We start from the raw sequence: 23094 nt of genomic DNA, 5'->3' as shown, positions 1-23094 counted from the left end.
ATACCTATAGTGATTTTTCACACGATACTACTACATATAATATGTATATATCGAAAGTACACATGTGCTCGAATCGTTGCTTTCTCCCACGTTAAAAATGCAGGAAATGGAGCCGAAAGAAATAAATCGAGCGTCAACTAATGAAAACACCGCGTCACAATACTGTTAAATTAAACAAATAACGCGTGGAATATTTGGCCGCGTGTTAGGTCTATCCCTAACGCTTCGTCACGTGGCGTCCGTACAAACAGACACCATTCAATTGCAGAATCTGCAGGATGTCGTCAGCGATGCATTGTGTATCGAAAAGATGAATCAAAAGATCCCACGAATCAACCCCAGATTGAAAAAACAGAATTGCGTGGAAAAAGGGGCGCATACGTACGTGTATATAGCAAGTAAATCCAACGCAACCCAACATCTAACTATGGTTAATTAAATACATCTCGTAGCCTCGTAAAATACAGCTACTTAGATAAATAACGAAGCACGATATCTATAGCCATCGATCTGAAACTATCATGGTGAGAAATTTTGTGTCACTTTCTAGAACGAGTTTGTACATACTTACTTTCATCTTTTCCTTAATATCCGGTAGTTAGTCGTTCAGAGGCGACAACAAGAATCGTTTTCTCTCCTAGGAATAGGTGTTTCTGTAATCAGTAGGATCACGAACGATAAATTAAAACGCGGTAGAATCTAAATCAGAATCTAGATAGGTAGGCGAAAACTTTGTCCGAGAACCAACGGGTCTCCTTTCAAATTTATCCGGCTATCCTTTTCATCTCTAACTGCTCTTACACACGAAATAAAGCGAAAGACAAACGACGAGGGAAACAAGAAGAAGGCGAATTCTGCGGAAAGAGCGAGAGAAGAGAGGACGGAGGATAGCGCGATCGTCTTTCTCTCGAGGGCCGAAATATCCGCGTGGGCCCTTTGGTTTTCGAGCAGCACCGGCCCCTAATAACAGGGTACACCGAGGCTAAACAAACATACACGCCCCTGGCATCTCTCGTTGAAAGAACACACGAGAAGAAATGTAAAACAAAACAAAAGAAGCAGAAACAATTTAGCCACGCCACTTAAAGGATGCAAGGTGAAGTATGATAGGTACTGAAAGATTCAACAGAAAATCAAGTACATGCCTCGTTTCACCGAAGTATACGTCGTTCGTAAATTTTAATCCATCGGATAAGAATAAAAAGCAGCAGGAGTAAAGAACCAATAAGTATCTAGATTCTGATGTTTATTAAAATTACAGTGCTGTAATCTCAAAAGATACTTACTCGAATACCTGATAGAACACGATATACTTGTCAGAAATAAAGAGAAATATGTTAAACGTGTAATATTTGAGCGTAAAATATGGCCCATAAACCGTTAACGTAAAACGGTATGGCATAATTGCTAATTGCAATCATGAATAACAAATGTTTGCTTCGCCACTCTTTTCTTAACATCCACGATTTAATCGAAAAGGAACAAGACGCATATTGTCTTCGATAATCGATTCGGAGAATTCGTTCAGTTAGCAATTATAACTAAATTATAATTACGTAACGAGTTCGTTGCTTAAGTCTATGGTAATTGATTCCTATCGGTACGTGCGGTGAACGAAGAAATCAGGTCATGCTGAGAAATTCACTTACAATATTGAGTTATGTAAGAGAAATTTGATGCAGTTACTGTTACAGCAAAATTAAAAACGACGATAAGTGCTATTACGTAGATCGAATAAAATATTTTGGAAAAATAAAAAAAGGTACCGTTGTTCTTCACAAAGGTGGATTAAAAGGAGTGTACGTCTGACATTTCCTGTCGATTCTTCTCGTATTACTTCACCATTTCTTAAAATGAAAGCCAAAACGTACATACAGAGCTTGGAAAGATCTTAGGCCTGCCATGTAATCAAGGAAAGTAAAGAACGAGAGAGAATAGAACGCTTGTCGGCAGACATCGCATCTTCGAGTTTAGTATTGTTTCTGAATAAGCACTGCTATTGTGTATATGCACTTACGGTTTTCTCAATATTCTCGAATACGTTTGAACGTCTCTTTCTTTATTTTCAGACACAGGTACATCGTATCAATATGTACATAAATTTCAACGATTACGCACAACTACAAATAGGTCTTATAACTCGCGAAGTTAAACCGATGTACCATATTTCATTGGATAAGAACGTATTTCTAAAATATCGCATAGGCTTCTTAATCTAAATGGAAATACGTAGCGTGAAAGCTAAATGCCTTAAGGGCCGATCCATTTGTCTCTAGCACGTGCAAAAGACCGGCGAAGAGACGCGCAAAATGCGAGAGTACAAGGGTTTGAGTAAAAAGACGCGAAAAAGAAGAAGGAGATGAAGAAGAGGGAGAAGGAGGAGAGGACGAAGAATATAAGAAAGAAGAAAGCGAAGACGAAGGTAGATGAGACAAGAGCCATTCTGGTTTGTGGGCACAGCCGCTGCCTGCAGCCCACAATTATGATAATAGCCCCTGGTCCTGAGTCTTGTTAGTCCAACGTGGAACCATCTCCTTTTATCTATATCTTCTTATTTTCAGACTCACCATGCTACACCCTCTGCTTACTACAATTTCTACTTTCACCCCTTTGCATCGTTGCGAGGTCAGGTGGAGTCAGATTGATCGAATTTTGCCAGAAGAATATATCAAAGTTTATCTTTGAATAAATACTCTGAAAGTTTTAGTGTACGTTTTATGTATTTTAAACACGAAGTGTGTTTACCACGTTGATCTGAAAATTGAAACCTACCAGCTTTATTATCTTCACTTTTTATAGTAAAACAACTTGTGGTTGATCACGATGTATCGCTTCGATCTAAACGCTAAAAACAAACAAACTGTTGTTATACACGAGCAGCGTATTGTTGGTACAATGATACAGTGATAAAATGAAATTTAAGAAATACAAATAGACGTCTCTTGTGCATAAGTTTCGAGTTACGTGGCGTTTCAGAAGCATTAAAGAGCCAATCGGACCGTAAATGCACGTGAGGAAAACAGAGGTACTCAAAGAGTAATTAAAACGCGTGTACAAACGTTTTCGTCTCGTTAATTAAAATTAAACCGAGCGATCCGCGTTTCCTTGAACTATACTGTGTAAGGCTGTTTTGAACGGTTTTGTGTTTTAGTAGATTGAAGGCAGCTAGGAACGCGTACAAGGAATAAGAATATAGGCAGGCAGAGTGTCGGCATCGGTCGTGAATACAAGGAGTACGCAGTATGTACGTACTTACATACGGTCGCGTCTGTAAACGTTGTAAAAGGCGATAGCAAACGGAGCACGTTTTAATCCACTTTTCAACGCACCGTCGTCGTCGGGCCTTTTGACACTGCGGAAAGCGTTAATTGGAGACTGCGCCACTGCGATCGGGCAAAGAAAACCTTTCAAAGCGGGGTCCCTTCGTGTGATAGTGCCAGCAGCTTTTTTCAGGATAAGTAGAAAATGCCGTTTCTTCCTTCTTGTGCACCGTACTGCCTATACGTCAACCTGACTTTACCGATGTCGCGTCAAAGCTGCCTGGGAACCGTCACGATGTTCTTTTCAAAACTCGTACAATTTTGTTATATCTATATGTCCGCACGTTATTACGCGTACATCATATATACACGAAACTTGAGGGAAAGTCTTCAGACATAGTCATCTACGTGGGAGATCAACGAGCAAAATGTCAGCTAGAAATGCATGTTTTCGACTGCAAAACTACAAGACGAAACTAATACTACATTGGTACAGTGGTACTGTGTGCGTTTGATTTTATAAAAGTTGAAGAAATTGATATATTTGTAGCACTATGATAAATTACTTTTTTAAAAATCATAGACCACTTTGTGGTCCTTTAATTCGTCTAGTGATTCTGTAAAGTATTTATTATTCTTGTACTTTTGATATGTAAATTAATTTATTTACATTTTTTAATAATATTGTATTTACCTTTACATATCACATCATTGATCTTTGATAGAATCATCATTTGAAATTTTACATCAATCTATATCTCCTTTTGCATTTTTTAATTAAACTAATATTTAAAATTTATATATATAATTGTTTGTGCAAAAATTATTGTTGTTATTACTTTCATACAAACACAATACAAACAGTTGAAAGTACTTTTGCGATGAAAGATACACTACCAAAGTTTTGATGGAAGATATCTCCGCTTTTTCTTTACAGTAGCTACTACTGGGGTAATTTTGGATAAAACAAGAATTTCTAGACGACACAATCGTGGTATATGGTTGTTTGTTCAGATTAGAGCCGACAAAGGAAACTGTTCTCTCTCCTTAACTCTGTCTTGATTTAAGCGAAGCGCCCCGTATTTGCTCTAGATTAAATGGAGCTTCGTGGCATAGCCCTCTCACAATCAGAGATATATACTAGGTCCTACTACAGTGCTTTATATTGTACATTGTATTCACAACCAGAGCAACCATGAAAATAATCTTTGTAAAAATTCTTACGATTTCCTCGCAGACATACATGGCTGGCTTTTGAACTGCAAATAAATTACAACAAAGTAAATTTATCAGTTGAACAAACAATCTAGATACGTACTTTTATCTATGTTCTTTGTTGTTATTTGCGTTTCTTATTAATTTAATAACAATGGCTTTAATTGGTTTAAAGTTTAATAGCTTTAAATAACATAAGAAGAAAAATTGAACGAATTTGTGTTTTTTGTAAACGGGTGGTACACAGTAGCAGTGAAAGATCAAGCTTGAAGATGAATACATTTGAGAAAAATGCTGGTTATATAATAGACAAACTAGTACTATTTTATTTTGCCTTTTGTAGACAATTCCTCTTTTCTATTCCCATAAACTTCTCAGTTAGCTACAAATATTCAATAGAATTCTACTTGTTACCTTTTTCTGCTTCCTTGTTCACTTCCCTTTCTTGTACTTTCAGTCCCTCGTTTTGTCCGTTTTGCTCTCGTAGCAGAACTTTTTGTCTCGGTTCATTTCTTGGTCCGTAATAATGACGTTCAGTAATCAGGCGCATCCTGATAGACTAGAACGAAGAGGAAAAAGAACTAAAGAGGGTCGTGATTTGTAAACGTCTACGTGGGCGTTCTCGCTACAAATTATGTAAATAACGAACATAGAAATTATAGATGACTCTACCCTGATCAAATTTAACGCTGCTGGATACAGCAATCTAGGTTTCGTGAAATCGAGGCTGCAGATATCGAGATTCTACTACTCGTTTGCAGTGTTAAATATGTATAATATAATAGGATTTCCACGTGATCTGATATAGAATTTCAACAATAAATTTTAAACAATATTAAACAATTATTAAATAATAAATTAAACAATAAATTTTAAACAAAATTAATACAAATCTTACAAGCGCTTTTGATTTGTCTCCGTACAATCTTCTAATGAATTTCATAAGGTCAATAAGACGACAGAAAGTACACGCTATAGTTTATACCTTACAATTTTGCGTATTAAATATTAATATACATAGACTATAGTTACATTGTAAACATTTAAAAGGATTTATTCAATAAAATTTGGAATTTCTTCGAACGCGTTGCAGAGTATGTTTCGTAACCTGCGGTTTTCAAGCTTCAGAATCATAGAGCATGTACATACATACGTATAGCGTGTATGCATGTCACGAAAATGCAACAAGTAACATCCGAGTGAACGAAACAAAAGCGCGCGCTGCAACTGATTCACGAGCCTCGTTTCGATTCACTGATTTTCATAAAAAGTTAACTCAACACCTTCCGTGCACGTCGTATCGATTACAAGAACGAATGGTTGGTATCTCGAAAAATGTAGCCCGATTATCCTCCCTCGTAAATCTTAACGGCTTTCTTGCGAATCTCAATTTTAATTCTCTCGTTGGTTGCTGCTGCATCGAAAGACCGAGGCCATCCGATCCGTAGAACGGCTAGAACGTGCGTTTCTCGTGGGTGGACTTCGGTTGCGTTCGGCCGGACTCGGCCAGTTTCGGCTGCGGTGAGCCTGCGTCGACCCCGCTCGACCCATGGCGGTCGGAGCACACAACTGGTTGTGGCTTTCACGAGGCAACTACCTACGTCGCGCGCTCTTCCTCATCGCGTGTGCATTCTCGTTTCGTCTCTTATTTTCCGTTTAATCTTTAGCTCGTCTCTCGTACGCGTTGTCTCGTGAATAAACGGACACTGTCGAGGTAGTTCGTCAACGTTTCACGGCTGTAATATCCCAAGTGCGGTTCACACGATTCAACGAGTTTCACGCGACGAACTGTCAAAAAATCTGGTTCGTTGAGAGAAGTCGTGCGATATCATCGACGCTCCGTACCTATTCTCATCCGGTCGTGAATACCGTGGCGGAAAGAGGTGCTGTCACGTGCGTTTGTATCCGTGAAAAATTGGCACCGATTTACGATACTCATGGACCATGAGTCGTGTTAGAAGACTTTAACGTTGTTTACAGCATAACGTATCTCGTGTTTACGGCTACTCAGTACGTACAACCGGTTAAGCACGTGGTGGACACGATGCTCCTAAAATTGGCAGTGTTGCTGTTCGTTCTCGTGCGGCCAGGTGCAACTTACTTCAACCTTTTTCTCAGCCAGGCAGAAGTGCGGAAACTAATGGGTAAGCAAAGGTGTACGATTCGTTTACGCTTGCATTCACGCTTCTATTAAGTCGCTGCGTTGTTCCTGAACATATTTTTCACATATATGTCCTTGGTAAACCTTATTCGCTATATATGTATATATATAATATTCGATTAATATTCGATAAGAACTTTTTTGTATGTCTAGAAGAAATATTTCATTCATATCGTTTTAACATCAACAAAATTGTTTATAGCGATGTCATGTTGATCTCTCAAAAAGTTCTGAAATATTTACTTACATAGTAAGATTACTTTTGATATGTAGCGCTATATGATTTATTTTCATACATACACTTGATGTGAATATGAATAAAATACTTATTTTCATAGATAGAACAACGTATCCTTACTTACATATATTTACATGGTTGTGTTTACAATATCAGTGCGGACTATGTTACCAATCTATCACGATGTCTGAAATTAGTATTTTATTCTTCATTAAGATATTAAGGTATCTAAAAGTTCTTAGAAACAGAGTGTCTTAATTTGACATTTATCCGCATTGTTGTAAAAATTATGCAATAATTTATTTTTCTATTTCTTTATGACATACAATAGATAGAAACATTTTTAAACTATATTCAAAAAGATCATTGTTTAGAATAACTTATACTATGCCGATATATGTATGATTTTCTTCAAGTGTACGTCTTATATGCAATTTAAAAGAATTTTTTAGTCCGAGTAACTTAACAATCCATTAAAGTACGTACCGACGAGAAAAAATTTAACTACCGATCAAAAGCCCATTAAGATAGCGATTAGCGCATAGCATCATAATTGAGCAGCGGACAGTGAGGAATCGATGACGTTAAAGGCTCCTAGTACCGAGATTTCACTCGGCTAATGAATAATTATCACCGTCTTACATTCATACGGCAAACCTATTGCCTTCGTCAACGGTTTAAAATTCTACGGAATTTAATATATAATAGTAGACTGTCGATATGCTTAATTGAGCATTGAAATGCTATAGGTCAAGTAGAGATAATTTACGATATAGCAAAAGTGTCATAAATCCTTGTACTTGAGTTAATGGTAATTTATCGGTATCTGCTGTGATATAAAGGCTCGTGTATGTGAGTACGTTGCGTGTAAAATTAGTTCGTAGAACTCGCTTCGCTACGCATCTTTTCTTCGACAATATGTACGTGGCCTTTTTTTAGAAGTTATTAGAAAAGAAGGGGTATTCTAAGAATATTTCATCAAAGTAACAAGCGCAAAAATGATGTTGTTGGAATTGAAAGGTAAGGAAAACAGCAGAGAATGCCCATTTTTAGCTATTTTACGGCATTCCAACTAAAAAAATATGGAATTATTGACCCACAAAGGTTTATAAATAGACTGCAGATTTGTATGCATTTATGCCAAATTTAATCACGCAAGATATGTACAATGCATTTAAAATACAAAGTACAAAAGAACCTAAAGTAGAATACTAATAATTTGCATTTTTTTGCATTTGTAAAAATCTAAATTTGCATAAAAATCCTCAGTTTAGTCATAAACCAAAAATGTCCACGTTAAACATTTTTTGTGATGGTTAAAAACAGTGTTCATTCTCCACTTGAACGAAAGAAAGAATGTACTCACTCCCTCTGTTTTCATTAGTTTCTATTAGTGCAAATTCTTACTGTGTTAAGGTCCTTTTATACGATAATTATACGTTATTAACCATTAATAATGATTTAATAACTAATAATATCACTTTAGTGTAAGAGAGTCCTTATAAAATGTAAATTTTCGTCAGTCGAAATCCGTGAAAACGAGATGCGTTAGAAGGAGTGGGGTTATTTTGAACCATCGCGTGACAAATTGTAGATTATAAACTTCTGGTGTTCTATAATTCTACGATTTTATAGCGAATGAAACAATCAATTGGTTTATAATTATAGAATTTTGTTTATTTTATTACTAAATTTGTTATATTTATGGAAGGAAACTATTGGTATTGATGACTTATAAAGTTTTGCCTGTAGTATTAATACGATTGTGTAAAAGGTTCTCGAAATACTAAATCCCTGTTGAGTCCATATTATGAGTACAGAGTTGCATATTACTTATTTTAATAATAATAGAAGTGAGCATTTGTCACTTTGTTCGAAATGCTGTAGTGTTCAAGGGTTTAAAAAAATGTTAAATAAATATAAACGATTATTTTCTCTGATGTATAATTAGACTTAAAAATTCCACATTATGAACAATACAATTAATTTTATGAAACTTTGTCTTTTTTAATAATAGATTAAAGTACTAAAACTTAATCTCTGAATGAAGTTTTACGATATTCCTCCATACCCACTAATTGTTCCATGCTTGTCCAAGTACCGATGTTTGAAGCACGGATCGTTCTTTTAATTTACAAATACTTACGTACCACGATATTCTAATAAAAGTACGATTGAACCAATATATGAATGCTCAGGAGCAGCACGGTTCAACGATCCATTAAAATCTCACGGACGATGTGGTTGATTTCAGGGAGCTCGACAAATCCGTCCGACGATACTCGATCGTTTGTTCCATTCTCACGCTCCCGATCTTCATTCTTCCCCGTCACGCGTATACTCGTTTGGAGCATTTTATTTTTCCTTTTTCTCTTTTTTTCATTTGTACTTGCTGTTAGTCAAAAATCGTCGCTGAGCTAGAGGAGAATCGTTGCACCGGAAACAGGTAAAAGCTACTCAACGCCACGAACTTTCCAATATTTCCACGATAACTTCCACGGCGGCGGATAATTCTCTCTCGGCTCGTTGATCCGCGAAAAGCGTCGAGCCGGTTGGCTAGCATCGGCGCATCGCGCCACACCGTGCAGAAAGAGAAGAGATGTGTTTCGACGACACCTGAAGTCGAGCGAATTGCCGATTCGTTGATTCGCCCCGATTCTCCGCCGAGAGAAACGCGCTCGCGTGTAGCATTGCGCGTTTTCAGCCACGCATTTCGCGCTTCGTTCCACGGTCGACGACACGCATTTCCTATGCATATCTACTCAGGCCTCTTTGGTTAATTCAAACGTGTTCGCGTCAAAAGCCTTGCCTGAAATCGAATTGTGTTTAGTGCGAACGCGCGTCGCTCCAACGAATGAAAGGAATCGAATCGTACGATTTGCTATTTAGAGACGGCGTCATTAATCGCGCCTATAAATTTGGAGTGTATTGGCAGCGCAATGTTCGTTCAAACGAAAGGGATTAAATCGGTACGTTCTCGAGGAACTAATTTAAATGATATTTCTAAACTTACATATTAAGATTTAGATATTAAAATGTTACTCGTTTGCAATTAATGTTATTTTCATAAACATAAAAATTTTAGGTATATTATATTACTTGGAAGAACACGGCGAATGAAACTCGATATTTATATGCGAAAATTTTAAAATATTTTACAACTCCCAGAGGCGTGTATTAACCTCGTCGAAGTAGATATTCATCTCCAACTAGATGGGATAGCGTTTCTTGACTTAAATATGTATGTATATAGTGGTTTATCCTGTTTAATATAAAAGCAGAACTTGTTTTTGTGTCATTGAAGGATAGGTAATAAGAATACCGCTTTTGCAATAAATATGTTTTGTTGGTAAAGTGTGAACACATTTCGCTGTTAGAGGAAATACTTAGCCATTTGTTGTTAATAACGAAAAATTTGTATTACGGAATTTTATTGGTTAAAATTATACACTATCGTTTAAAAATTTTTAATCACTTCCAATATTCATGATTTATGAAAGAGAACGTAAGAAAAAATGTATTACTGTTACGGTAGATAGTTATTTGTCTTCGATTATATTTTTATTTCATTCGTACATCTTGAGCAATTGCCAGAAATTTCACGCGTTATAAGATTTTCTGATTTTATCTACGTTATTTTAATATACTGTAACGTGGCCTTATCTTCGTATTAGATACACAAGAACTGAATAATCAAATATAAATTGATAATTATAATCCAACATTTCTGTTGTAATCCAATATAGTAATTTAAAGTCCATAAAAGCTCGATCATCCACTCCTGTTTTTTACATTTTAACTTGGTTCTTCCCTGTACATTTTGTGTCCCATACCTTGATTTTTATTTATACGACTGTTTCGTCGCCGTTTCGCGATATCATTTTGTAGGCAAAAAAATATTCGAGGTAAAACGAGGAAACGAGATTGGTATTATAGGTTGGTATAGTATATACACGGGACGCGATAAAATATTATAACGAGGTCCTTGTTAAACGAACATAGCATGGGGTGGCTGGACCGACCCTAGTTTGTTTAGACATCGAATAATCGACAGTCGTTTCTTTTAGTCTTGTTTTCGTGCGAGTCGTCCGGTTCTATTGCTTTTTTTCCCTTGGTTTCTCATTTTAGTCGGATGGCCATGCTGCCGATTGGGCCTGTTCAGATAGAGCCCTGGATACCGATTTTGGAGGGCCCCTTGGGTCGCTCTCCATATGGACCACGGGTTTTTCAAGCTGCATTCACGCTTCCTGGAAGAAGGAGGTTTCCAATTTCGGTATTTACTATAAGGTTTCCCGTATTCGCTTACGTTCCTTCACGAACAAGCATCGCAAGAAATTGATCTCGATCGGCCGTGTTCCACTCTGTTGCCTCGTTCGGCCGCAATCATAATGGAAAGGAGTGCCGATGAAGATATTGACCGGTGATTAATTATGGTTATCGGCTTGTACGTTCTCAAAGTAGTTTTCGTTCATTAAGTCTTATGGCGCAAAAAAATACAGATACATATACACGAAGGTGAGAGAGCGAGAGTCCAAAGTTGGATTTATCACGAGTCGAACATCGAACGCGCTTATAAGAGCCACTTACAAGAATTACGTTAACTCCTTACGTTTTGAAAAATTGTGAAGGCAGGCCACGTTGCTCGAGTAGATTATATACACTTTTATACCGTTGCAGGGTGAAGATAAGGAAACGTTATTTGTACACGTTTATCGTGTATCCTCGATGATTCTTTTTCCAATATTCTTGGCGTTTCTCGAAGCGACTTTCTTTCTTCGTTGAATCGAGGTCCCAAGACACCTCACGACCCTAAAATTTTAGAGTTATCTTAAGATGTTACGGCCTTACGAGCTTGCTACCACCTTCGTATCGTGTAGCATCCGCTTTGGATAAGATAACTGAATTCCACTGGTGTCACGCTACATTCCGATTTTCGTTTCTTCACTCTTCAAACCAACAAGTAAATTACGCTCGTCTACCGGCTACGACGTTGCCTACTATATTAGTCATATGAAAATAATAAACATTACGAGATACATTGTGTTAATAAGTAGGAATGTTGTTTTCAGCGTTCTTAATTTATCATTCGTCGTTCGATAATGTATTCCTCTTTTAAAATATTCGGTTGACAACTTGCAGATCTTATCGTTACCACCCAATGACAAAACCCAATAGTATTACTTGGATTAAATTGTGCCGACATAAAGTACAATGTACCTTCATACGCTAGTTAATAAATTTATTATCTTCATAACGCAACAGCTGTATATCCTCTTACGCGTAGTATTTGTGCTTTATACTTTTTTTTGCAATCCATTTAATGTATGATAAGTTGCCTGCTTATACTTGGTATTTCGAATTACTTTATAAATTTTGAATTAAGTCTGCATTAAATCCGTACGCGTAAAAGATTGTACCGCAAATGCGATAATAACTTTTAACAGCCGGATTAAAATTCCTTGGTCCGATAACTTTCTATTTAACGAATTTGCATACGAAGAGAAAGCGCTTGTTGTAAAATTATTGCGGTGTTCAATCAGGAAAACGTCAAACCACAATGATGCGCACGAGCATCATCCGTCAGAAGTCCGTGTCAAAACACGATAGTGGTGTGCACTCCGACAATCTTGTGCCGGAGGCGGTGTTTCACTCGTGTGAGTCCGGCTTGGGTCCGACCTTAGCTAGTTAGGGCCTGACAGGCCCATCTTGATGTTACTTGAGGAGTGGGGTGGCCTCAAAGGTCCCGCCTGGGCTCCGTGAAAACGTTTATGCACGCACAGTGGCGTAGCAAACGGTGGCTCCGTGAAATGATAAAATGTTATGCTTACTTTCTGCTTACTCAACGTATATAACCTCGCGTTTGCTAACAGCATACCTGTAACGTCGTTATCCAAACGAACGCAGTAAATTGTCTTATATCTCACTGTGACGTGATACATTAAATTCTTTTAATGTTTTGAGGATACCACCGAGTTCGAGACGAAACAGACGAATTAGTCACGTATGTAGATAAATATGGGCAAATGTTAAAAAACTATAGGGACAGAAATGGGCGAGGATAAAGAAAAAATTGGTAGATCGTATCTGTCGATGCACAAGCGACAGAGAAGAATACGTTACGAGGGAATGGCTGCGAAGAAACACTCGTGTATGGTTTCAAGATGGACCAGCGGGCGAATGCTGCACCGTTGTCCGCATCAATCTTCGACTCCTCGTTAAGATCCGCGCCTTAAGTTTTCGCTTGTGTGCGTCAGCTCGTTTCGTTCAACCTACGTGCCAGGGACACTCCACGGGATGTGTTGGTCAGACATTTACATGAGGAGCCGTCCGAAGAGATACAGGACCCCCGTGGATTTTCTTCCGAGAGCGGACGGCGCGTTTTACCTCGTGTCTTTTTCTGCCCAGCGAAAGAAGAAAATCCTACTAAAGTACTTCTGATAAGTTTCGATGCACGACACGTGTTACTTTTCCCAACAACGAAATTGAAATCTCTTCGCGTATGGTATACATGATACATATACCTTTACCATTTCGTAAACGGTATATGTGCTTGCTGATTTTCTGCAGCACTACTTCTATATATTCGGTAATGCACGAATAAATGTACTTTATGTATGGACAAATGATATTTGCTTTATCGTATATCGTTACGAGTAAATTTGTTATACCCAATTTTGGGATGACAACCTATATTAATCTAAAAAGCAATTGTAATAACAGTGTAATAAAATTGAAAGAGAATTGTGTATCAAATGAAACCGTAACGTGATTGTCTTTTATGTGGGCATGAGCTCTTTTAATCCCTGGAGAATTCAGAGACGCGATAGTACGAGGGTGAAAATGGTTATACGCTTGTTTTCCAATCGCACTTGGGAGAGTTTTTCTTTTTGCCGAGGGCTATCGTGAGATGTAATCCAAGAGGATCTGCTTCTACAAGAAATCTTTCAAATATGATATTTTATATATATTGAAGTACAAATATTTTTAAATATATATGCGATAAATATCTGATGAAAATATATTTTACAGCGTTTAAAGCTAGTTTATGAATTGGATTTGTAAGATATAAGAATATTGATAGTTTAAGATTAGCTGCGCGTATTGACAGATGAGCGATGGCTCCCCTGTACGTCGCAGTGTTACGCTTAGCAAGCATTCTTCGCAGTCTACGCAATTTGAATAACAAAAGAGAATAGGTGAAGTATTTATAAGTATCTGTTAATATAACTATTCTTATATTTTTGATTTATATTGCGACGTTTGTGAATTGATTTATCGTTAGATGATTATTCTCGACGAAGATTCGTAAGAGGCGATTTTTCTGAGTTTTCTGTTTTCAGTTTAATTTGAACCGTATTGAATCTCGTAAATCGATCGTATCTTTTCCATAGCCTTTATTTTATCCTTCCTTTGCATCTTTTCTTACCTATCAACGAGAGCGTTTATCGATTTTTCAACATTATCCTTGCGAAGAATCTTTTAGTTTTTATTCCTGAGTCTTTTTTCGCTTCCACGCAGCGAGTTCTGAGTGACAGGATCTTAACGAGCATCTGTTTCTCGAAGATGAGTCTGCCGTTCCTACAGGATCTCTTGTGAAAAATATCTCGCGTAGTTGAAGTACTTAGGAAATATGCTGCCTTCCCTCGATTCAATATAAGATCGTGATTCAGGCTCACCGCCAGAATAAAACCTTTTTATCCAGGAACGCTGTTCGCTCCGGTATACACGAGCTTGTACTCGTGATGGGAGAAAACATTTTTCTGACGTATAGACCTCGATGCATCGGCCCTTATACAAGGTGACTCGGCAACTAAACGGCCGAACTCTTTCCAAGGGCCACAAACAGTTCCTGACAAATGGTTCCTTAAGTGGTACCCGTCCTTAACCTTTTATGTTGCTACCTAGAACGAACTACCGTAGAAAAGAGAACTCTAAAATACCGCCGTTCTGGAAGTTTATGCGGATAATTTAGCGTTTCGTGACTGCGTGTTACAAGCTGACGGTGTGTAGACTTTGTGGTTGGCATATCGGCCACAATTTTTGACAAAGGAAGTGATTTGGTTCTATTTCTCAGGATACTCGCAGTAATTAGCTTAATGCGCAGAATCACGCAAACGAAATTCGTTTGTATAATTTAAAACCTATGTATATTAAAATAATACAACATACGTTTAGTTCAGTTGGAAGATTCGAATTTTCAATCGTTATAAACAAGCGCGTTTTCATTTGCGTATCGAATCAAAAATTAATATTCTGAGTTTTGTTGTCAATGTTAACTAAACATTTTATCCGCACCATCTCATCTCCTTTCTTTCATTTTTAATTAAGCCAACGTTATTGCCCTCGGGATAAAGAACTGGTCTACAATGCGATTTCACACATCGACCTTGAGAACCGATTAAACATAAATGGACGAAGACAAGTTGTACCTACACGTACAAACACGAGTACTTTTATACGCTTTTACGTCTGAAGTGTCCTGTCTTGTTGTATGTCATTCCTCTGACAGCAGACGGAATTTCGAATGTGTCTCTGAAATTATCAAAGCATCGGTGCCGTGAAAAGGAACACATGGTAAGGTCCATCCACTTAAACATCCGAAGGCTTTAGAGCGCGTAGATGCCATCTCAGCTAGGGTCTTCAGGAGCCCCACAGCAGGGGATGCTCTGCCTTTTTACGTTCGATGTCCTCCTATCTCCTCGTCGGAAATCGCCCTTGCACGACTCATCCCTTGGTAGCCTCTAGTGATAAATCTGCCAGTGAGACTCCTGACGGAAGATTGATCTTTCCTCCGGACAGACGGGGGTAAAGAGCTGCGTTGTCACGGAACACGTGTACTCGTAGGTCAGTTCTTTTCCTGGAATTCGGGATGTATTCATACGTCAGTCATGAGTCGAACGCCACGGAAGAAGAGTAAGCGGTTTTGTTATTCCGCGGATCGGACGGTGTATTTTGTAGTTGTTACTTGACGATCCACTCTCACTGTGCGAAGCTTGCTTCCATTCCCTGGTTTATGATGAAAAGTTCGATGGATTTAGTACCTCGTTAACTTGTTTTAGCATGTGCGAGAGTTTCAGATTTCTGCGTATATTCCTGTACGCAAACCATTACCTTATAATAACATGAGTCGTATTTAAATAAATCGTTTCATATATATAGTTGATAACATTTTTCCAAGTTTTCTTTCTTAAACTAGATATGTTTTCGGTTGTTTTAATAATGATGACAGATATATTGCAATTTGTGAAAGGTACTCGAGTTGCTGTAGTTAATGTTTTTTAATGTTCAAAAATATTGCGACATGCGTGACTTTTCAGTTTAATTTTCTACTTGCAACTACCTTAAAATATTAAACGCTTCTCGTTTGGATATAAAATTTAAGTATACAAATTCTAAGGCTACAGCAGGATTAAGAGAAGTCTATATGTAAATGAATAAATGCTTTTGAACTTATGTTTACGCCATAACTGGTTCTCTAGAACGAATCAATTAACATATAAATCAATACGTGCATATAACCCAAATCAAAGTGCAAGTAAAAGCGTCGTAGACGTGAACAAAATTTTAAGAGATCGTACGTGAGAGGATTGAAAAGATTTTTCTGAGTCCATGGTAACGTTTTAATGTATTTAGTTTAGCAGATTGATTCCTTAAGAAACGATTTCTGAGCGGCTGAAAAGAACTTTTCCCTTACGTAATTTGGAAATAAAAGGACTGGTTGGGTGACGTGGCAAAGTTCACAGCTCGAAGGATTAAAGCTGAGAGCGAGGAAGATCGACAGCGAGGGATTTGAAAGGATCAGGATAGCCGGTTCTTTGGAGTCGACTTCCTGGCGAATCCTTCTTAACGAGCAACGTCGATCGAAGAGCACGAACGTGGTACAAGGGAAGGACATGCGATTCAACGTCGCGATAAATTCAGCTGCCACGTAATCTTCTTCGTGTCCGAGCCCTGATTGCTAGTACGGTGCCATATGTCCTCTCCGCACTGGCGACAACGTCTCAATCAGCCCACCCATCTGTCAGTTAACGTTCGGTAGGCTTTTACTATCGTTACCGCACGATGTAACGACCTAGCCGAAGCTCGCAATCGTATTTCGAGGGTGCACGCCAGGAACAATATTATTTTAGCTCCCGATGCCAGAATCACGTCCCAACCCGTCGCAGGTTTGCTTTGGTTCCCGTTTCGCTACCATACTACCCCTCGATAAATAAACGGGGCCAGGGTTACCTACAATACTGAGAGTCCATCTACTGTCCCTGCTCTTCGTCATAGGACAATGAACCAGATTTAACCGCGAGACGAAAGAAACATATCTAACGCGGACATATGAAAATAAATCAGCGTGTTGTTGTTAGAAGAACCTTTGGATGATTGCGACGTATGAAATTATTGTTATACAAGACTAGATGGCGGATTCCTATTAAATATTTTTCTAGAGAAGTTACATGTTTGGTTCGTTTCTCTTTTGGATTTCCTTTTAATTCCTTCTGTTTAAAGATTTGAAAAATACGATATCGATGAATCATGTCGATGATATATCTTAGTATGAAAAAGAAACTTAATTGGAGAAATTAAGGGAAATGGAAGGTATAATGTGTGACAAACAGAAAAGTCACAGTGGAAACCATTACGGCGGAAATTGTCGGTAAATGAGCAAAAGTTTCGTTTAAAACGCAAGCTTTATAGCATCGGAAATTCTTCACGATAGACAGTGAAGAATGTCAGGGATTTCAGTGTAACAAAATACTTCAGTGAAAAGGTTCTTTTAATCCTTCCGCTGGCTAAAACTATAAAGAGACGGTTGAGTTTCGGAAAGACTGAAAAAAGTATCACCGAAACGGTGAAATAACCCAACGACAAGCGCTTCGTCTTTTTCCTTTTCCTTCATTCCCCCTTTTTTCTTGCTTGCTTACGATCCTCTAGAGTGAATTATAACTAGTGTCGCGTGAAGTTACGCCTTCCTGGATGTGACCTATGGCCTGCGAAGAGAAACGGAGAGAGAATCAGCCTTGCAGTAACGAAAGAGGATAAACTAAGAAGGAACAGGGAGGGTGTACAAACGACGTCCAGGACTTGCCTAGGACTTATGGGTTATTCAGAGGAGACCCCCGTTGGCGAAGGAAGAACCCACGTACTCGTTCGATATATGCTAAACAGTCAGCCTCCTGTATTATATAGAGGGTGGGTCTAACGTATCACACTCGCTTCTTATAACGATACTTATCATCCAATCTAAGTAATACGACCAAACGATCGTAGAAGGTGTTCAAATAAATTTGTCCTACCTTCGAATGAATTTTCTTACCAAGATTGAACTGTCGACGCGTTCAAGGGTTTATTCGGAAGCAACTTCTTTAAAACATTACTTATTGCACCCCAACCAGAATAGTATTATAGTTTTTAATTATATAATTATATAATATGCAATTATATAGGTATCTCATTTTCTTTTTTCAAAGTATTCGTGAAAAGATATCGATTCGGATTCTGAATTCCAACGATCGGATATTTATGTAAATTTATATTTTTACGAATGTGATGTAAAAAATGCAATTTAGGCGGAAATTTCTTTTACAGTCTTAAATAGGATATTAAATATCACACATCGAGTATTTCACATATTTATACGCGCCTATGTGCATTTTCTGCATTTTTACACCTTCAAATGTCCCATAAATCCATAAAAATGTGCAGTCTACTAACGATCCAAGACATCAAAACGTCCGAATGCATCGAATTCCGAAACTGAATATACATGTTGTCTGTATGGTGATAAGACTTTTTTTTTGTTAAAGTTTTGTTATTTTCAAAAGATCGCAATAAGGGTACACCCTATAGCTATGTGCGTACTACATCGAGATCACACGTGGGTGAGAAGCTGGCGATATATAACAACGTGTGTGCGTGCACAGGGTATATACGCACGCCCACGTCGCGTCGCGTCGTTTGCCCGCGCTGGCGAAAGTGAAAAATATCCCATGCAGCGGCAGCACGCGCTTGTATACATACATGCACATGCACATATAAATTCGAGCTCGTTTGTACAAGCATACATGGATACGTTATTAGATCTCTCGAGGCTGCGTGTTGAGGTATCGGCGAGTACCAGCTGCCTGATCTGGTCGTTAACCTCGCCTCGCGGATCATTTTTGGATCGGCCTGACGTGTTCGAGTTTTCATAGGAATCCTCACGGTAGGTTTTTGATAAATTTCTCATAAATCATCGATTGCGCTCGACCGCGTTAGCTCCTGCAACTAAAACTTGAACTACGTCTGCATTGCTGTGAAATGAAATTCGTTTCAAAGATTCGATTTCCTCTTCAGGTTTTACTATATCGTGTGAAAGTAGCTATTCTACGATGCGTTTTAGAAGTCTACGATTAGTTTACGTTGGTAATAAAATAATTTTCGCATCGTTCACTTGTCATTGCGTTATTTCCTGTGAAATAAGTTCATTAATGGTCTGGGATGTGGGGCACGAGTAACGAGAATTGTTGCGATTTTGTACCATGCACCAGGTGATGCTGTACAATTTGACAGCTTTACATTTTTAATCACACACTTGCGCACACGGCATCATTAAAAATATGACGCTGCCGAATCGCACAGCTTTGCTCACACGAAATCGCAAGGCGACGCACCGGTCGTCTGTACCAACTCCTACATTGTAATATTTTCCATTTTTTTACACATATATTTGTCACGTCTTTCTTGATAAATACCAACAAAAATTGTTTCACGATTTCATTTTGTAAATTGAGAAGCTTCTGTCTGCGCACAGCAGCTTCCGATTTGCTGTATTCGCATACTCCTTTCGAATTTCATTTGCTGTAAAGGAGCAGATCTAACTCCGCATGTTCGAGGACAAAGAATGTTCATTGTGGTTGGTAGTGCATGGAAGGAGCTTGATGCGCAGAATCGCAGTGGGATCGAACAAAAATCGGAGCGGGTGCATTGTAAGCAGGCGTCACGACGTGTAAATCTAATATTTCCTGTTCCTTCGACCTGCATTTCAGCATTCTGCCTTTCCCTCTCCCTATGTTCTTCCCTCGTAGTACTGCCACCCGCCGTCATCTTATTTTAAAAGGCTCGCTACGGGAAGATCTCGTTATAAGCGTACCGTGGGTTTTGCACTGCAAAGGTGTTAGGTTTCTGACCCAAAGCCGTGGGCCCCCAGAGAAGGAGAGGGGTAGAGAGAATCGGAGGCCCCGCAGCTAGCCCGCAATTCACCAAGCCTTTTTTTCAGTTCTCCTTTATACCACGACTCTTGGAGCTTCGCTCGTCAACTTGCTTCTATACCGTATTTTGACAGCGGGGGACACGAAGCCCTGCGAAATTTTGCCGGCTGTTTCGCGCCTCGCGAAACGAACACTCTTACGCTCTTTTCTTCTCTATCTCGGTTCTTTGTACCAACGCTTTTTTCCCGCCCCTTTTGTTTCTCGTACGATTAAGCACCTTAGGAATTCGGCGTGACAGTTAGAGAAGATAGTTCTTGTTTTGGACTTTGTTAAAATTGATCGGTTATGTGTGCTCGAACGTTCAAACGGATGAAACAGATCCTTCGTCTTAATTTTTGTGTGGTTTTGTATAAAATATCAACATGTTTAATTTTTCGATTCAGTTGTAATCTTATAATTCGATTTTGAAGTTTATTACGAATAATCAAACTTACTGCATATCATAAGATACTATTAGTTCTTAATACAATGTCGAAAGAATGACAAGATACTTTACGTGCGGTAAAAGGTATCAGAAACGGGAAAACAACTCGAAAAACTATATCGCAAATTTAGTTGAGTCAGCACGGAGGTATTATAATTAGTAAAGTAAGCAACACTTTAAGTAAGTACAATAATATACACGCGGTACTAGGTTATGATAATTATGACTGAGAGTATTAATATTAATTCAACAAAATTTTTAATTTTTTATAGTAGGAAATTATGGCCTTCGCGTTGTCAATGTATCGTATATCGCACTAACATCCAGTCAAATAATATGTTTTCGAACGTAGGTCGCTAGAAAAGCGTTTTATAATCGAGTTTAATGAGTTATAAAGCAAATTGTTTAGCTTGAACCAAATATCCTACTCAAATAACTCTACGTCTGCCTGTATATAATTGAAATTTATTTCCTGACAGTCTGAAAGTCTTTTGGACTTCTTTCTCGATGCGACAGCGTTATATTTTCATCGTTAGCTCTCGTTTTATAAGCTGGCTCGACATTCTATTTTGACAGTGTGAAATTTTCTTAATTTCTCTTTAGAATTCCCTTTCCATACATTCTTTTATACTCTTTACGCGTCATTTGGCTTCTTTGTAAAACCTTGAAAATATTTGCTTTCATACATGTATAATGTCTCCGAAGAGCATATAAAAGTGAAAGGTCCTGCGTGCTATGCCATAATAGTGAACCACTTTGAAAGGCATAAAGTATTCAGAAGATCGTCCTCTGGGAGAGAAGCTCCGTATCTTTCCATTCCTTTTACTTCCTATATTCCACACCGACCATTTCGTTCGACCATTGTATTCTTAAATGCTTTATAGAATCCTCGAAAACTCGATATTTGTATTGGTGCATCTTTTCTTCAACGTTACAAACTTGTATGCGATATTATACACTTTGTGTTTGTTAAATAATATATTACAATTTAATATCGAATTTATATATTATTCTAGCCGATGTTTAATTCATAACGCTAACAGATGCATTAAAATAATTTTTAACGCAACGCACAAAGCCTAGCTTTTTGTGTTCTATTCTCGCAGCATAGCTCACTCCTTTATACAGCACAGAATAAGCATATCAAAGAGCTCGAAAGCAAAGAGCAAAAATAACGCCAGAAGTCTTGCAGGGTTCTTTACTACCTTTGTTTCGCTTTCTAGATATCGTTGATCGATATCTGTTTGCGCGCAGGTTCACCGAACCGACTAGCCGTCTGAAAGTTTCCTTAGTTTCTTATCTTTGATCCCGCATGTTTTCCGGGTGTCAGCAGGCTGTAAGGGGGTTCCGTAACAGTTTGAGAGTTCTACCAATAGGCGCGTCGGTCGGTGTAGTTAGAGATCGTACATGTACCAGGAGGAAAGGTTCCAAGTGCCGTGGAACCCTTCGTGACAATTGTGTCTGGCACTCGTTGTCGAGGGTCGACGCCTTCGTTGAAAGGGCCCTCTATCTCTCTTTCTTTCTCTTACAGCATCTCCTTCGTCTTTTTCTTTTCTCTCTACTATTCTTGCTTGCACTTTGGCCCGCTGCAAGCGTACCAGACATCAAAGGATCCTTGGTATACGCAACCCCTTGCTTACCCGCGTGCAAAGTTCCCGCATAAATGCGTAAAAGAACCCCCGACTAGATAAGGGTTTCAAGAATACCTAAACCGGTAACGAGGTCATGGCTAGGCTGCTGCAAAGAATAGACCAACTGCCTCGATGCTTGTGTTGTATGTACTCATCTTTCGAGTGTTAAAAAGTACCTGCCGTTGACTTAAATACCGACATTGGTATCCAATTCTAAGTAATGCAGGTTTCGTAAAATAGCATAATACGTTAAAATGTTTGTATTCACAGAAATCGTATCATTTTGTACGATGTTTTCTTATCGCTCATCAGTTACATCTGTATTTAGAAGAATTTTCGATAAAAGCAGCAACAATGATCGAACTGAGGCTAAAACAGGAAAGCAGGTATTGTAGAGTTAAAACGTTGCGGTTGACTTCTCTAGGAAGTGAAGTTTATCGAGAGAAAGATCTTGTTACTCTTCGAACGTCCGAACAAAGAGTCTCTCCTCGTCCAGATGACTCGGTAATTCTCGACGTAGTAAGGATCATCGATACTCGGAACACCTATAAAAGTGTCCTACTCGTAGGGGACGAAGATTCGATTTTTAGCGGCGATAACTCAGCAGGGTTTCGAGAATCTAAAGGTAATTATTTTCTGAGAGGATCCTACAGGGTATATTGCGTCTTTTTTACGACGGACACTGCGCTTGGTCCCCAGGAGGGAAGGCGGCCAACCTTTGGCTGGAGGAATAGCCAGTGCTGAGGTCGTGGGCATACGATATCTGATGCAGAAAACCGGTAAAGGCCGAAGGCCGATGGAACCGAGAGGCAAGGGACGGTAAACGAAGAAGAAGGACCAAAAGCAAAGACACGATTGTGGGGGCTACGGCACATTGTCTTCGGGTGACTTAAAAATCCAACTCGTGCCTCGTTAACCCTCGTA

The 23094-nt window shown here is 38.6% G+C and overlaps 1 protein-coding gene across 1 annotated transcript in view; it reads left to right on the top strand.

Moving 5' to 3' along the window:
• The first annotated feature begins 6031 nt into the window (after positions 1 to 6031).
• Positions 6032 to 23094, top strand: part of LOC132908654 (tyrosine-protein kinase Drl-like) — a 29363-nt gene continuing 12300 nt past the window's right edge. Inside the window, exon 1 of the mRNA XM_060962859.1 lies at positions 6032 to 6619. Within this exon, the coding sequence (XP_060818842.1) occupies positions 6520 to 6619 (100 nt within the window). The 5' untranslated portion in view covers positions 6032 to 6519. The remainder of the gene's footprint in view (positions 6620 to 23094) is intronic.

Source organism: Bombus pascuorum, chromosome 7 (genome assembly GCF_905332965.1).
Source record: "Bombus pascuorum chromosome 7, iyBomPasc1.1, whole genome shotgun sequence".
Lineage (NCBI taxonomy): Eukaryota > Metazoa > Arthropoda > Insecta > Hymenoptera > Apidae > Bombus > Bombus pascuorum.
Note: the sequence above shows the minus strand (reverse complement) of the source record. Positions and strands in the feature narration are given on the sequence as shown.